General features: G+C 39.7%; 1 protein-coding gene across 19 annotated transcripts in view; it reads right to left on the bottom strand.

The window, feature by feature from the left end:
* The window catches only part of madd (MAP-kinase activating death domain), a 53,812-nt gene extending 35,348 nt beyond the window's left edge, over positions 1-18,464 (bottom strand). For 17 of the 19 annotated variants that reach the window (XM_076884978.1, XM_076884983.1, XM_076884985.1 and 14 more), the window contains exons 1-4: positions 18,104-18,463; positions 9,844-10,087; positions 8,069-8,713; positions 694-997 (exon numbers count right to left, since the gene is read on the bottom strand). In XM_076884978.1, the coding sequence (XP_076741093.1) occupies positions 694-997; positions 8,069-8,713; positions 9,844-9,902 (1,008 nt within the window). In that variant the 5' untranslated portion in view covers positions 9,903-10,087; positions 18,104-18,463. Of the gene's footprint in view, positions 1-693; positions 998-8,068; positions 8,714-9,843; positions 10,088-18,103 lie in introns of all 19 variants that reach the window. The other 2 variants (XM_076884951.1, XM_004558048.6) reach the window with 1 other exon arrangement.
* Positions 18,465-18,625: the final 161 nt, after the last annotated feature.

The raw sequence follows: 18,625 nt of genomic DNA, 5'->3' as shown, positions 1-18,625 counted from the left end.
TACCTTAAGAACCCCATATCTGCTAGACACAGGGTGACAGAAAAGTAGAGAAAAAAGTCCAACATAATGGTCTTTAAACAGTATGACTCAATCTGAGAAGCGTAGGTTTGATTTGGTTGCAAATGAGCCCATGTATCAGTGTCAACGTATGCACAGAGTAACACTACATCAAAATCAATTAAACAAAGAATCCTATTACATCTACACTAATGACTCTAGTGTTAAAAATACAAGATGACAGAGTCTTTCCTCTCTATCATAAACTATTAACACTCTTCTTTTTACCCACTGTGCTCTGTCCACACGGCTTCAGTGAGCTAACAGCAGAAAATGTGGACATTTCAGGACATTTCTAACAATGTCCTGAAATGTCATTGGGAAAGAAAAAACAAAAAAGACAAAACTCGTAGACATGCAGCTGCACTCCAGAGGAAACCACTGAACAATCAGACTAAATATAGCCTTGCTTGTACCTTTCACTTCTAAAATCGGCATGATCTTTAATAAAATCCCAAGGGTAATTTGACCGCAGCTTAAAAAGAAAAAAAAAAAAAAAAGAAAGAAAAAAGAAAAGAAAAATACGGAAAAAAAAAAATCCACATCCTTCTTCTTGTCCTTTAGTATATATGCACAAAACACAAAAGAATATAAAGAGACTGGACCAAGAGGAAGAACACCTGTGCCTGTCCTTACTTTGTGCTCCAGCAGGACACAGCTGAGGACCTGAAGACAGGCATCCACACCCAACAGCTCTAGGGGCAGGTGCAGCGGGAAATCGACCATGGAGAAGCGAGAGCTATCAGGTAGGGCAAAGGTGAGTGGCCTTTTGAGCTCATGGGGCAGCACTTCCACATCCACACGTCTCTGACCCGCCACTGGCACTGGTGAACGCAGCAACCGGTACACCCAGGATTCGATCTCCCGCAGGTCGGCCAGCAGCTGGCTGCCTTTCTCTTCCACCGACAACGCACCGGTAAACACACGCCACATGGTGTCCCTGGGAAGGACATTAATGTACATTTAAAGGTTTTTAGATTTTTCAATGAAGTGTGCGTTGTGACACAACATTCAAGAAAAAGACTGAGACAAACATTAAAATGCATGAACTGATGGTATTTCACTTTTCAGGGGAGGAAAAACAATCTGTTTGGGCAGTAAGGAAAAATAATAATATAGTTTTGTTCAAAACGACATATTACGTGACAGTGTGTATACTTACTGAAAAGCTTAACAAATTTCTGTGACAAGCAGATAACGCTAATACTAGGGGTGCAACGTTACTCGTATCGATATTGAACCGTTCGATGCAGTGCTTTCGGTTCGGTACGCATATGTATCGAACAATACAAAATTTGTAATTTATTTTATCAACTTTCCTTCTGACGATGCTGTCGGTGTTGAGCGCTCAGTGAATCTGCGTTCGACTACTCCGACTAGGCTGCACTGATCCACTGAGCGTTCAACACAGACAGCATCATCAGAAGGAAGAGCGCAGGGCAAGCTAGCAAGATAGAAGTTAAGCTCTCCTTGCAACATGGCAAATTGAACCTCCCCCACCCTCATTCAGATCTGGCATTTGGAACTATTTTGGTTTTCATGTGACGTATGACCCTGAAGGTAAGCGGGTCATGGACTAAAGTAAAACAGTATGTTGGATGTGCCACGCAATGCTCAATTACATGGGTAGGAACCAGTGTGTTAGCGCAGTTAGCTCGTTAACGGAGATTTGCCGTGTTGTGGCGTTAACGTCATTTCAACGAGATTAACGCTGACAGCACTAGTGGGAACACAACGAATATGACTGCACATTTACGCCGACATCATCCTAGTGCAAAGACAAGTGGAAGCAGACAAAAACAACAAGCATGCATGCTACAAACTTTACCCGAGTCATTTAGACAGCCGTTAGCACATGATTCTCCTTATGGGGACCTGATATGTTTAATATTGTGGCGAGCTCAGACAAGGAGGAGACGGAGGTGTCGTTTGGTCTTGCTTCCCGTGAGCTAGCCAGGGAGCACAGCCGTTTATTGACATCTGCAGAAGAACACTGCAGCTAGCTAACTGCTCAGCGCGGCAACCGCACAGCAACAACAACAACAACACACAGAGCGCCCTCTGACCCCGGAAGGACACACCGTCGCAGCGAGAGGGCGTCACCCGTCACTATGGCAACATAAACAAAACATAACTGTACAAACAGAACCCCGAACAGCCCTGACCCGCTACAATATGCTGCTGAGAATATAGCCCAGAAGAAGCGTATAGTATAGCTTTTATTTTGGAAAGAGCCATTTCTCTGTAATAAACTCTTTTCCAAAGATGAGTGATTCCTCAATCAGATACAGGTGTTACCGCGCCAGATCCGCGGCCCCGAACCGTAGTAAGGAAACCTCTGGCAGTTACTTGAAGGTTCCGTAACTGACTCGTAGCCGGCAACAGCTTACTATACAGGTCAACTCCGCTAGCAAAAAGATCGAAGGAGGCGTAGGAAACTGCTTCACCGAACTTTATTTCTTCTCTAAGGCACGAACACCGCGTACAGTGGGCTGAAACAGTTTACTCACAGCGAGCATCGCCGACACAACTCTGGCTGTCGAGGGAGTTATTATATTCCTTTTCTTTTATTTTCGTCTCTTCTGTAGCTAACCGTTACTTTTTCCCCTTCTCCGCTCTCTCTCTTCACACACACACACACACACACACACACACACACACACACACACACACACACACACACACCAGGCAGTCCCGCTACACACATCCCGAATACATTTCCCATCAGGCTTCATCCTTAAAGGGCCATGCCTGTAACACAGGGCTTGCAAAATCGCTAGCCCGACGTCCCGGGCTAGAGATTTTTCCAGTCGGGCTACCAAAATCTATCTCTGCCCTGCCCATCGGGCTATTGTAGGAAGGAAAAATATATGTCAATGCTTTTGCATTCTTTCGGAAATATCGCTGGGTAATTAGGTCATTGGCATCGGTGAGCCACTGTCAATATGTGACATATTGAAATCGCGTTTGAATTTGCGCATGTTTTTTGCTTTCACTTTGCAATCGCGCGAACTGTGTATAGAGAGCGACAGTACTGATTGGTGAGTGATGATAATTTGCGCACCAATTCCCCTGACATCGACTTATCAATCGTTAGCTTACTATGCAAATATGACAAGTGAAATCTCCCGCAGCAAGCTTAAACATATGAGAGGTTGATCGCGCAGAGAATCGCTGACCGTTGTGTGTGTGTGTGTGTGTGTGTGTGTGTGTGTGTGTGTGTGTGTGTGTGTGTGTGTGTGTGTGTGTATATAAAAGCAGCAGGATATATATTTTAGTTCTGCTGAGCCAAATAAGAGAGGTCAGGGTGAAGATGTGACAGCCAAAGAAAAGCTTACCACAAAACGGAAAAGTTAGGACAAATCAGACTATAAGACAAAAAGAAAGTGCAGCTTTATGGTTTCATGGACAAAAGAATTTCTGTGGCTGCAATATGACGAGCTATATTACCGGGGCTGCACATAAGTGGTCCGCAGGTGCGCATTCGCTGTCCAAAAAAAAAAAAAAAAAAAAAAAAAAAACGCGCACAAGATATGAAGTTGCAACGCGTGTTTGCAAACATAAGATTTTCTGGAGGAGGACAGACATTTGTTTAAAACTCTTAAAGATGTCGAAGAAGCTCCTTTAAGCAATTACTTTGGTGTTGCTCTACCTCCAAAGAAATGTCAGGTGAGCTGGCTTCAAACAAATGATGAACGCACAGAGATGTGGTGCGGAATGTGCCGTGAAAATCCCACTCTAGCGGACAAAAACAGTGCTTTTTATACACAGTTCTTACAAGTTCATAGAAATTTCTGTTCAATTAGAACCAAGTATGTGAGTTGATGATTGTAATTTTTATACAATGTTGTAATTTGTTTTTCAACAATTTTTTGATTAATGTTTTGTTTCCTTTACAATATTATACTTTAATGTATAATATTGTAAAGGAAACAAAACAGGAAACAAAACATCAATCAAAAAATTGCTCTCTTTTTTATTCGGGCTACTTACATTTATTTTGGGCTACCAAAAACTGAAGAGTCCCTGCCCGAAGGGCTACCAGGGATTTTGAAATTTTGAGAGCCCTGAGATATATTTATTTTTTTAATTACTTTTGTTTCAGCAACATTAAATTTAAAAACTGTACTTTTGAGTTAAAATATATATATTTATAATTTTAATAAATGACAAATTAAAAAGGCATGAACATTTTTTTTTTGTATCGAAAAAAATTTCGAACCGTGACACCAAAGTACCGAACCGAACCGTGAATTTTGTGTATCGTTGCACCCCTAGCTAATACATATATTGATAGATGTCCAGGGCAATTTTAAAGTTAAAAACAGAGTTGATGGGTTTTTTATTTTTTTTGTTGTTGTTTTGTTTTTCCCCTTGCTGTTGTTCATTTATTTTATTATTTACTTTGTATCTGTAATTTTCTTTTCTTTTATCTCTTCTTCCCTCTCTGGCTGGGTTTTAGTTACACTGTTCTGGATGGGTGGGTGGGGCACGACTGTTTGTTAATATTGCCGTAATTGTTGTTGGAAGCAATTCTTTGTTCAATAAAAAGACCTTGATCCAAAAAAAAACAAAACAAAAAAAAAAAAAAAAAAACAGTTGATGAAATCATCAGGTCATTTTATTACTGCAGACAGCCACAAAGAAACCTGAACAAATAACCAGTGAAATCCCTAATGTGATGAGCAAATGAGACAAATGCACAAGAGGCTCTTAAGTAGTTGGCGCTATAGTAATGTGAAAACCCACTACTCTATGCACGCAGTGCTACTACCCTTTCTAAAGTGCATACTTATATGTGTGTGTGTGGTAAAGAGTGAGGGAGGTAAATCATTAGCCGTTTGGATCTCTCCCACCAACTGCAGCTGTTACCCACGGGCAGGCAGAGACCTCAATCTGTCAGAGCCGCCATAGCAGAAAATGCTCGCAGTCATTATGTGATGACTCTACTTCTTTGTCACTGCAACACCACATTTCAATCAACCATGTCAAAGGGGGAAAAGAGAGATTCTCAGGTCTGTTCAGCCTTCGGCTTTTTAAGCTTGTCAGAGAAGCCATAGTTCTATATTACTGATAAGTGGAGTCAGAGCGACATTTTATCAAAGAAAAAAAGGCCAAGGTATGAGCTTAACTGGGTGCTAGACGTTCCAACAGTGCCTTTTAAAGAAGACGGGAAAAGCTGCGCTAGTTTAACAGCTATAAATAACAATCATTCGATGAATAAGCTCTTGTGAAGTGACAGCCTAATTAGCACTTTGTCAATCAAAATTTGCAATCTATTAACTCACCCATGGCAACAGAAAAACCCAAAGAGCACCGAAAAATACTGCCACATCACGCCACCGCATCAAATACAGGGTACAGCTGTGAGTACTCTGCAGCTTAAATTAAAAATGAATTAATTAGCCTTCAAGCTTAATTAAGAAAATCGAAACATGATCAGCAATTTGTGTTAAGTCTAATAGGCAGAACAGAACGATAAATCCCCTTTTATCATATTATTGGATATATTGGGGGTATCCAATTGAGACCTTTTTTTCTTTTCACTCTCTGGGTTATATTTTCACCTTGGCGTGGATGATTGTGGCCAAAATGATTCCCATAATTATTTTGATCATTATTGAGATGACAATTACATTACACTCCTTCCACATCTATGTGCAACATTCATGCTATTCTACTAAAGTCTGCATCAAAATGAAACTGGTCTTCCATATCTGCCTAAATTCAGCGCCTCTGAAGAAAAATCAACAAATATAAATAAAAAACCTGTACCAAAACTTAACACAAATTAAATGAATAAAGTACTGTTTTCCCTTTTACTCTGTGCTGTATTATTAATAATTAAAATATCTTGTGAGCTGTGAGATCCCTCTACATTCCCCTGATATCACTACTTTGGAAGAATAATTGTGTTTCCACTATGTTCACCCTTCTGCTGGAGTTTTTGTTACTCACTTGTGTTTTTTTGGCCACATGGAATGTGATTGCTGAGTTGATCATGGACAGTTCATGTTAACAACCACTGCATTGTTTTTCTTGCCGTCCATTCATTAATTATACTGCATTTAGAGGTGTGTTTTCAGGCAGCTGAATGAGTTAGTTGTTTCTTTGCTATCTAGACTAGAACAGGATTTAGGACAGAACAGGTACCAATAACAATATTTGGTGTAAAATTCCAATACATGAGTCAATACCTCTTGTCCTTCAGGCACAGGAAATGAACAGATTTCCCTAGCATTTCTTATGTATAGAGTCCTTACTAACATAACTTGATAATGCAGGAAAAAAACATAAGCTACATTTTGAAATTTTCATTTATTGGCTTAACAATGGCCAATAATACTGGCCGGCCAATATACTGATCAAGGTGTAGTGCAGACCCAACTATAGAGCACTCTTTGCATATGTATTTTTGGTTGACATGTATTTCCAAACAACAGCTGATGATCTGCCTAAAGGGAAAAAGGTCTTCACCTTCTTGTTCTTGATTTTTATTGCATATCTGTCTTAATATGCAGTGTTACTTGTCCTGACTAGTCCAGGAAACTTCAAGCTACACAGTGTAGGGAAGAGCTGTGGTTGGCACATGCAGCCAGGGGGTCAAGAGCTGATTAAGGGGTCACTTCATTTGCTTTCACTTGGTGTTTAATATTGCCTGATTATGTTCATTTAACTGTGGGAAGCAAAAGACCATGAAGTCTGTACAGCCCTATTTTCTCCTTTTATACAACAGATAGACTTTGTGAAATATTTGCTGCTCTGAAAACTTTTTTATACAGTTTATTATAGTAATTTAGCCAAGTGGGCAGTGTCATATTATTTGTTCAGTATAGTGCACTCAAACTCAATTGTTTACCTTCCTCTCAGCATTGTCTGCAGGACATGAGGAAGAGTGCATGTCACACTTGAGCAGATGGTGATGAAGTGGTGTCCTAACAATAAATTGCTTAGTAGTTTGTGAAAACAGCGACCCTTCATTTTCCCAAAAACCCACTATCTGTCAAGCTTGGGTGTACACACAAAATGATTCATTAGAATTATGTAACAATTGTTATTCTTCCTGAAATAATATTTAATGTAAAACAAACCACTCAAAACAAAGTTGATTTAAATGCACTGTGGACATTTTGTTTGGCATTATTTGTCATTGAGGTGGAGCTTGAAAGCATAAAGCATACTGTGAGAACAAGACACACGCCACAGATGGCCTGCAAAACTGTGCGGCACCACAGACAAAGGCTCCTGTATAATTGTGAAACACAAACATACAGCTAACAGGTGGACAACGGAAGAAGCAGACGGGAGTAGAAACAAAGGAGTGGGCACTGCAGAAAACATCAGCAGGAACACTGACAAAACAAGTTTTCTCCAACTTTTCTAGCCTTTAGAATTGAATGTGAAATAATAAGCTGTGTGAATGGTTATTAATGTGCATCAAATGCACAGACATTATTTAAAAGCTTGCACAAGAAATTCAAGTGAGTTGAATTCAACTGAAACTGTGCTTTAAAAGAGCGCTAATTGCTCTTTTTACATAAACTACAGGTGGGTATGAACAGATGTATCATCTGCCAACTGCTGTCTCTGGAGACTGAAGTATGTTACAGTCAACAAAAGAAAACTTTGAAGGGAATAAACAATGTACTGATTAATATGGATGCTAAAATCCTTTAAAATGAATCCACTCTGGTCTCTGCTTATGAGATCTTGTCATCTAACTTGGTATTTGCCCCTAAGGCTGGCACAACGAGAATGCTCATACAAAAATAAGTGTTTAGTGGGTGTTTAATGGTTTCATGTGCTTAGCAATTACACAGCAATCAACAAGTGGATTCTGGTGTTTCTATACTACACAACTTATTTTGACAGGATGGGTTCTTGGCAAAGACCTACTTCAAAATAATCTGTGTGTTATTTATTTGGCTAACAAAGCTTTTAAAGAAAGATTAAGACTATAAAACCTGTTTGTGAGTGAAGAAGCATTAGTGCATGAAATCTGAAACCTCACCTCTGGGTGGCACGAGGAAGCCCCGCCCGTTGTGTTAGCCTTTGACTGCAGCAGTCCACTAACCTCTTGAGAATATATAGGCATTCCCTAAAGGTGGAGAAGAAGGGGTAATGGCTGAGTATGCACAGAGAGGTCAGTGTGCTGTTGCGGTTCCTGGCCGCCACCTTAGCAGCACTCCGTTTGTGCTGTGGGGACTTGCCGGCATTTTGCTCAGCACCTTGCTGTCCACCCTCTTCTCCAGAAGCAGGCGGAGGTACTGACTCTGCATTCTTGGGTGGAGAAACCACACGGTGTGGAACTCCACCTCCACCACTATCAGACCCTTCGCTTGTGGTCTCTGTTGCCCGTTCTGCTGTCTCAGCGTGACTGCTCTTCTCTCCTCGAGTACGATGATGTCCTCGCTGAAAGGAGCGGTAGAAGTTGACACAGATTCCGTAGCGAGTAATTCCTGAGTCCTTGTCAGTCAGGGTGAAAACAAAAGAGGAGTCATCGCGAAGGCTGACCCTGCGCTGGCGTATACTCAGGCAGCCCTCCGGTTGGCAGAAGAAAACCACGTCTGGTGGGAGTGGAAAGTCTTGGTGGTCCTCTAGTGGGTAGCGTCGGAGAAGCTGAGGGGTCTGGGCCACACTGTCACTAGTAGGTTGCCTGGAGGTTAAATGGCAAACATTTGTCAGCAGTGCCCAGAATTATTGCTTAATGTGTTCTTTGAGCACATTACAACTAATTCCTGATGCAACTGCAACTGAGTTCCTATCACATGTTAAGAGGGGAGCTTCAAATCCCTTACATGAAACATCAAAATATCAAATCAAGACATTAGTGTATTTATGTGTCAAATGTGAGCGACAGCAAATATGAGAAAAGAATGTAAAAGACAGACTTCTGTGCTCTCACTGTTACCTGCTTTCTGTTCAGACCCTGTTTCTTTTCTTTTTTCTTTTTTTCTTTTTTTAAACGACAGCCAATTTGAATAAAGCTGGCTTAAGGGGAAGAAGGAAATATGCTAAAACAGCTTGTTTCAGACAGTGGAGGAACTGAGGGGCTGCACCAACGCCCACTACAAGATACATTAAGATTATTTTTAAATTGTGAAATAACCAAAGCTAATCTAGCAGAGTATCTGAGGTGTAACAGGTTCCCTTTAATATGAAAGACATAAAAGGAAAGACAAATTTCATAAAGGAAGAAATGGAAACCACAGAGTTCAAACAAAAACATTGAACAAAGCCTCGATAGTATTTCTGTGGTTACAGAAGCAAATGTGTAACCAATTTAGCATTTCAAACTGAAGTGTTTGAACTGTTTGGAAATCTGTGCAGAGGAAGTATGAGGCAACAACCATTCCATCCAATAACAAATCTGAAATTGTTCTTAAACACTTAAATCACCAACCGCTCAAATAAACAGACACAGTGACTGAGAGTCCCCTCTGATTTCACTGTATTATGTCAATACTTTTTTTTTTGGCTCAGTCACTATGTTTGAAACAATATACTACTTTTCTTCATTTTTCATAAGGGTTGAGCTGTTGTATAAACACCAAAGCAAAAACATAAGCTGTGAAATCATCAGATTTCAAGGTTGCAGTTTTCCAAAAACCTTCAAACACTTGCAAGGATGCATTCAAAAGTGCTGAGAATTTTCAACAGAGTAAAAATAGAAGATGATATAAAAACCAAGAGGTCTACTTTGTATGCCTATTATATGTCAAGACACTAAAGAAAAAAGTATTAAGGTTAAAGGGTAGTGGGTGCCATGTCTGCCTAAGGGCTTACCTTGCTCCAACCACTACCAAGTAGTCGAGAAGGCGGGGGCACATTTTCTTTTTCTCCATGTTGGACTGACCATGTCCTGTATGTCACAGCATCCAGGATATACGTCGCCTCTTGAGTTAAGGGTACCTCTCCATCACAAGTGAGAAAGCTCAGGTGTATACTTGAAATGCAGCTCCTTTACTATCATTATGATTATTCCAAAAAAAAAAAAAACCCATAAAAGAAGAAGAAGACTGGGTCCAATCTGTAACACACAAAGAAGAAGAAAATATATATTATTGTATGTTTTTATGACCACAATATAATAAGCTTGTGTCTGCACAATGAAAGCACCTGGTGCACACACTGGATATCACCAAACAGCAGCGTAATTTTTCAGAGTAACAAAATGGGGTCAGATTGGGTTTTATGATGTATAGTTGTGACTTTTCAGTAAATGTCAAACTATAATAAAGTATAAATCCACTCAGCTCTGCAGCATTCTCCACTTTTCCTCTATGTACAATATATATACTACCTTTGTCCACAACACCAACTCTTCACAAGGCTTTTAACCCCACACAACAGCAGAAGTTTCACATGGAGGTGGTTTTAAGATGGAATAAAGCATTTGGAGCCTTTTCAGCTAAAGAGCAGACAAAGAACTGTATTGTTCTGTCCTTGTGGTATTCGAACAAATAACAAATTATAATTTGTTATAAAATTAAACTTATAATATCAGAAATGCTTTCTGATATTACCAAATTTCACAAGACATCATACTACTATAAACAAAGAAACAAAATGCAAAACAAGGTGTGTGGATGTGTTTATAGGGTATATGTTGGACATTAAGACGACATAGGAAGAAGAACCACAAAAACCTATAAACAGAATTGTTGGAGATTAAAACTTATAATTTTGGGTTACATTTACATAGACATAACTAAAGAATCACTCTAAACATATTACAAAATATTACTTGCTGCACTTTAGAGTTGACAATAATGCGTTGCCTGGTTGTTTTTGTTGGAGGGTAAGGAGAGGTAAGTAAGCAGCTTAGGGGCCTTGGTGGAATGAGCACACTTCACAGCTTGGACTTTGTCCAGCAAACTAAACCAGCACCTCTACAGATGGCTATTAAACACCAGGAAGCCACTTGTAGCTCCAGTCTAGTTCCCTTATCGTGACAACAGACAACTTAACATTCATATTAAGGCAACATACAGTGCATGACTACAGTTTAGCAGGCATTCCCTGACACAATAACAACACCATCTCAAAATATTAGTTGAGTTGCTTTTGTGAGAATAAATTTAACATGAGCAGCTTTACAAACAGGTGCACAAGCTCTGGATCTCCTCTTGTAAAGTAATGACAAAGCACTGGCCACTAAATACAAAAAAAACAAGTCTGGGCCAGGATTATGTTAAGCTCAACTCTTAAGACTTTTCTGAAAAACAATTTAACATTCCCACAGCCATGGCATTTCATGCTATTTTCAGCAATAATTTATGCAGCTATATGATCTGCTTTTTAGAGGAACTCACTCATGTTCTATAACTTACAAAATCTGTGTATTTATTTCTTTGTCTCACAAATCCTCCTACATTAGGATCAGGAGTTCAGCAACCAGCCTTGGCACACAGCTACATCTCAGGCCCCTGACAGCTCTTATCAATAGTTATCATGATGATGTCATCACATCGCCTTGCAATCACCTAACGACAAGCTCAGATAACCTTTTTTAAAATGCCTTGCAAAAGCACTGAATCATTTGTGTTTCACAACAGTAACATTAATTTATATTCACTTCGCTTATGCATCATACAGTATAACGCCATCATGTTGCCTTGCAACCACCAAGCAATGAACACATATTTGTCTAACTTGTTATAACCATCATTTTACAATCATTTGAATTTTACAACCAACACCACAAACTGGTCAAACTATACTGTAGCATGGGCATGTACTAGTTAAACAAATAACAGCACTGCTAAACATGTTAGTAGTTATGACACAATCAGGACAACCCTCATGGGAAGCACTTGCAGGTGTAACCAATGAACTGGAAGCCCACAAGAAAGAAAAGAACAGCAGTGAGATCCCCTTAAAACCACAAGACACAAATTGACAATTTTAGTCCCATGCTCAACTTTTCGACTTGTAACTTTTCAGTGTGAATATAATCAGAGCAAAACCAACATGCTGACATTCAATTCAAAGACTATAATGTGGCTGCAGTAAAACTACAGTCTGAAGTATCTCTCTTTCCTCCCAAAACCATCAAACATTACAGAATTACTGCTCTGCTTTTTGTTTTTCTGGAATAAGCAGCAAAATCTGAAGCTTAAAACACCTCAGAGGAAAACACCATAACTGCTAATGTTCACATCAGCTAATTGCACAAAACAAAACCACAGTAACGTGATCTACTTGAGCTATCATGCGATGCCAAACAGCGTTTACTCTAAAACTAACAAATACTACAGGAGGCCATGCTACTGAAACCCCACCCTGAAACACAAACACTCAGGACCCAGAGCAGTTTCTCACTGTCACTTAAAGGCTGTTATCCAGCTGAAGGAGCTTTAATTTAGTCAGTGGTTCATACTGCATCATTGATGCATTCCCACTGAAAAGCTAAGACCAGGATTCTTTTCTAAAAGCTTAAGATAATCTTACAATGACCACACCTCTATCAGTGCAATTACTGCAAAAAAGATTCAAACTTCACATTAATAAAAAAAAAAAAAAACCTGATTCATAAGGACTGAAGGATGAATTACTGAAGTCTAACAAACAGCAAAACTTGTGCACATCTATGAAAATATGCCAATTTCACTGCAGTTCCAGGAGTTGCTTTTGAATTAAACAACATGACCGCATCTACTCCATCACACAGACATATGAGAAGCAGTATATCCTATGTCTGACAGAACCCGTGTTGCTTTGTTCTTTTCCCATGTCATTTGGACTAGTTACATGTTATAGTAGGGCTGCTCAATTAATCGAATTTTAATCACGATTACGATCTGGGCTTTCAACGATCATTAAAAATGACTGAGCCGATTATTAGCCCCTCCCTAATTTATCCGCGACACCTTAAAGGCCGGTCCGTGAAAATATTGTCGGGCATAAACCGGTCCGTGGCGCAAAAAAGGTTGGAGACCGCTGATTAAGAGGACCCGAGGGAAGCTCGGAAAGCTAAGCAGAAGTTATTTGGAGAGTGACTGCCGTTGGTTGAAAAGAGAGTTTTTAAAAAAAAACTTCAGTGGTGTTGCACACTATTTTATATTATTTTTTAAAGTCATTGTTAACCCTTTAAAGCCGGTCAGAGCAGCACGCTCCGTTTTGCGTAACTATTTTTAAATCCCTGTAGAACCTGAACCGTGTAAGCTAGCGCAATAATTTGTTTTGCATATGAAACCGGAGGAGTTGTACTTACATCTGATGCCATCAGCTTGTCCTCGGTCATGGTTTCGTTCCACATATAGCTTTGCAAAAATTGCATAAAAAGCGCTTGCAGGAACAAAAACATAATATTCCAGAAACACGCTTTGCCGCTCCTATCAGCTGTTCGTAACACTTCCCACAGTGAAATGATGCACATGCTGTTTTCTTTGCAAATTTGCATCATAGGATTGTTTTTTGTTTTTCCTGCAATATATAAAAATTGCTGTATCTCCAAAATAAAACTATGAAGACACTCAAAATAAATTTCCTGTGGTGGGAAACTATTTTTTTGCAACTTTATTGTATTTAAAGTTTTGAGGGATAAACCTCTTAAATTTCTCCAAGTAGAAATATATGTAAACAAAACAAAAGCGATTTTCAATTTTTTTTTGTAGTTTATTGCACTTTTTTGCAATTTATGTAATTACTATGGACTTAATGCATACATATTATTAAAATATGGGCTATAACAGTTGTATTGATGTATAGCAACTTGAAATGCTCCCACAAATGGCACTACAGCATGTAAAAAAAATAATATAAGCTCTGGTGGACTTGGTTCTATAGTAGGTCTTAAAGGGTTAAATAAATATCGTCAAATAATCGTGATCTCAATTTCAGTGAAAATAATCGTGATTATCATTTTTGCCATAATCGAGCAGCCCTATGTTATAGACTCAGTAGCTTTAACTGTAGAAAACACTTCTGACCTAATTTGACTCTTTCTTCAAACAGGAAGCCCGCAGTCCCCCTAAAGACTCATTTACACTTCCAGTTCTGTTTTCATGCTCAACACAATATTAGAAAGAGCTGTCAGAAACTACATCTATTACACTAGAAAAAAAGGTTTCGCTCTATGAACATTAAAATTGCAGCGACCTTCAGTGAAGTGACACCACACAGAATGCTTAAAATGAATCTGCACCAAATATAAATAAATCCTGATATGAATATCGTATTTCGATATGTGCGCTTGTGTGGTAGAAACAGAACAGACACACAACGATAACAGGGCAGACAAATGGACTGCATGTAAATCATGAGTGGGACACGATAGTCACACATTCTGACAAAGGTGGTCATTAACCCCCTCAGCCACAGAACTACCAGTGCGTGACACAGCTGTGTCCAGCGGACATTATTACAGAAGGCTTCAAACACATTATAGGTGTAATTATGTCTAATAGCTCCACTTCTGAGCAGAGAAGCTGCTCACAGAGGGACATGAACCATTAGAATTAAAGTATTCTTGATGCATGCTAAAATGTTCTAATGTTTTTATTTTTATATTTTTATTTTACGTCAATTTGGAATTGAGTGAATGTTTAACACATTTCACTGAAACTGCAGTATTAAAACACTGATTCTTAAGCTACCACAGATACATAATACCTTCTTATGGTTTTGGGAAGCTTGACAGTGTTTAATGTGAACTTTCACCACACTGTTAAATCCAAGAGTATCTGATGTGAGGAGCCACACAAAGATGCAGTTCAAACAGGCCTGCCAAGTGGGATGACACATCTTAGGAAGTCAGCTTAATGTTCACACTCATCACACTTGGTAAAGTTATTCAAATACCCTAAAAGCCTGGCAGCTTTTTACTGACTTTTGCACACTGATGTACAAGAAGGAAAAGTAAACTGTCACTTAACATTAATGGGTAAATGAGCTCTGAAACGGCGGTTTAAAATAAAAAAAAATAATCTTTTCAGCTCAAGCTTTAAAAGATAAATAAAATACATGGAACAACTTCTACAAGGTTGGATAGCGGCAACAGCATAAACCTTGTCACAGCAAAGAAAAACTACAAAATGGACAATTCAACAGGCCTATAGAGAATACAATGTAACAATTATCTCATGAAACCATCAGGAAAATGAACCTATACACAGGTCTGGCAGCCTGAAAGCTTCCTGGTACCAAGCCAAAATGGCTGTTTTATGAAGCAGTAGCGCTGCAGGCAGACTCATCCAGCACAGAGATACTGGCTCACAACATTATTTTTAGATAAGGATGGCAGGACTGTGCCACTTCACTGATTGTCTTTAATTACCGAGTGTGGTACTGATCCCCTTTTCCTATCTCTAAAAACCGGGAATAAAGAATTGTCACAACATTACAACAATCTTCAAAGGCTAAATAATGATGTACATTAACACAACAGATGAATCTCTTCAGAGTGGTCTGCAGGCAAGCAGTCACTTGTTATGTAAGCATGGAGAGGAGACAGATATGATTCATGGGCCTCCAACATGGTTAACATTTACTGCCAGTCACAGTAAACAGCAGTAAGTACAAACAGAGAATGCTACTGAAATCGATCAGGTCAGCAAGGCCGCATAAACAAGTAAGGGATAATGTGTAGATTAAGAAAGTATTATTCTTAGGAGGCGCATCTGTAACCGGAAGGTCGCCGGTTTGATCCCTGGGCTCTCTGTCCTGGTCGTTGTGTCCTTGGGCAAGGCACTTTACCCTACCGCCTACTGGTGTTGGCCAGAGGGGCCGATGGCGCGATATGGCAGCCTCGCTTCTGTCAGTCTGCCCCAGGGCAGCTGTGGCTACAACCGTAGCTGCCTCCACCAGTGTGTGAATGCGAGAGTACAATAGTGGCATTGTAAAGCGCTTTGGGTGCCTTGAAAAACGCTATATAAATCCAATCCATTATTATTATTATTCAATGAGTTATCACTTTTAAATTATCATTTTATTGAACCAATGGTACAGTGTTTAACAACTGGACCAGTATTGATATATTTTGGTCCCCTGCCGCTCATAACCTACAAGGAACGAGTGCTGCAACTTTAAAATGATTTATAGAAGTTCGTAATATATGCTTGGTGACTGGCCATGTTTCTACATCTTGAAATTGTGGTCACAAAATGAAATAACCAACACGTTTATGGTGTTCAGTTATCTGTTTGACTGTAGAAAACTAACTATGTGCTAATAATTTGCATTGCAAGGTGTGACGAAGACTGGCTTCATTTGAATCAGGTTCCAGGTACCTTTTTTTTTTTTTGATAAAATGGCAAAGCTGAGTTCAATGTGCATTAAATCAAAAAAAAAAAAAACAAAAACAAGGACACTCATGCCTTGTTTTGATTTAACAACAAGTTACATACCAATATGTTTGTTTCACAATATCTTATAAAGCTTAATTTCGTTATCACCCAGATAACCCCCCAGCCTAAAAGCTCCAGTGTATAATAAATTATATTTGTCCTCAGAAACCATTTGTGATTGGCCTATTTTTACATTTCTCCCCAGAGGCTTTGAGATTCAAATCAAATTTTACCCCATCATCAATCAAGAGGATATAGTCAAAGATCTGTAGCTAGTCTGTAATGCATTGGGTGAATTACATGTGACTGGGACACACTCCTTTCTCTGATAAAGTTCTGGTAAATGGAAAAGACAACCACTTATTGATTGGATCTAGTGTATGGACATTGATTGCACTGTTTAACTCACACTTTAACACAATTTCACATGCAAATAATCTTGTCATTATTAAGAATGAAGGCTAGCTATTCAGTTATGTTAAAAGTTTATTCCTGAAGGTTTAGAAATCCACCCAAAACAAATATGCCCAATGCTGACAGGAGACTTCGGGGATCTTTTTGCCGTTCACCTCAGCACCTCAAAGACAGACGGAAGGTGCCTGATTCCCTGAGCCAATCCATACCTGTCACCAGCAAGAAATACTGGCCTGCCTGTGGGACCACAATCAATCAGTCAATGTCCTTCATTTGCAATGCCTTTTACCACAGTCATTCGCCCAAACGCTGAAATGTTGACATAACCAGAAACATCATATTAACACACGTTCACTGATTGTATTGCAAAAGCACAAAATAATCACGTGTCCTTAAAATTTTGGTTTAATATGATAGCTATTTTAACGGTGAAATCTACATAAAGCCTGGGTTTATTATCTCATTCACCTAAATGTCGTCATATCAATAAAGACATGCATGACAGCAAATAAAAAAGACCGTGTATAGTTATCCATTGAACATTATGTTCCAGTCACCCTCAAATCATCTTTATTAAAATATGTTGACGTATATCTTAAATTTCTGTACATATTAACATACTAAGTATCCACATGAAAAAAAAAATACTTTCTCTTTCTTCGATGACGAAACCGTGCTAATGTTTTCACACGTTAACGTTAGTGCCCAACGTTTATGTCGCAAGCTAATGTGAACATTGTGTCAAATTATCCAACTGTTAAGCAATGCTTCAGGCGTGATGACGGACTTCACAATGGCACACTATTTCAACAGAAAACCGTCACGGGTTGCGATTGCAGAGCACAAATCCCGCATGACTAGCCTGTCTGGGTGTGTAGTCTAAATTTTACTGGAACAAGTTGAGATTAGCCATGGTGAGGACGTATGCCAAGAGGAAGGTAACATTAACAAACAGCACTTAGAAGAAATGTGATAAGGCAATGTCAGCGCCTCCCAGCTCAGATACAACCGTCCTTGGTGCACGGTGGTAGTGCTGTCATTTTTTTTTTATATTATATATATGGATAAATATTTCAAACAGGCTGTCTGGCTTTGATTCGTCCTAAACATTAACGCCAAGGAAGCATCTTCTCACCCCTCCTCTGCTAGCCGTATGCTTTCCTACGTCACGAGTGGATTAGCTAGCAAGCTAGCTAGCGAGCTGCCTAGCTACCACCAGTACGTTAGTCTCATACACATTACACCTGTCAAACGTAACAAACGCAATGACACAGTTGAGAACACACGACACATATGCGCTGAATGCGTTCACAGAGGACAGGCGTTAATGGGAATAACCTTACCTACGTTAGCCGGTTAGCCGCTAATGCTCGCTGCCAAGCCAGCCAGCTGCCGATGACGGCCTGGATGGTGGGCGCTCTCCTCGGTCACGGCGGAGAGGCAGCGATGTTTGTCAGAATTCAGTCCTTCTTTTATCAGTGAAAACATCGAGCGCGGACAACCGCTGAAAAGGTTAGCCACTCCGTTTGAGTGTCCCGGAACATAATAAATTATGCGAAATATGTGTCCGCCTGCCTGCTCAGTGAAACGTGTGGCTCGGTCAGTTACAACCTGCCTTCACAACATCCTCCTCCTCCTCCCCATCATCATCAGCAGCACTAGAAGCCTGCAGGGAGTTCCGCATACTGAGAGGCCGACCTAACGGAAGCGACAAAACCCACCTAATGCTCCCAACTGGGGATCGTCACCATTGGTTCACTCTAAAAATCTATTTGTACCATTTTCCTGCGTTTTATCGCGCAGCAGGAACGCCGGGAGCCATTTGGGTCCCCGTATTTATTTTTTGATAAGCCTACCACCCTTAC

This window comes from Maylandia zebra, linkage group LG1, assembly GCF_041146795.1.
Source record: "Maylandia zebra isolate NMK-2024a linkage group LG1, Mzebra_GT3a, whole genome shotgun sequence".
Classification (NCBI taxonomy): Eukaryota; Metazoa; Chordata; class Actinopteri; order Cichliformes; family Cichlidae; genus Maylandia; species Maylandia zebra.
The sequence above is the reverse complement of the archived record's forward strand: the minus strand, read 5'-3'. Positions and strand labels throughout refer to the sequence as shown.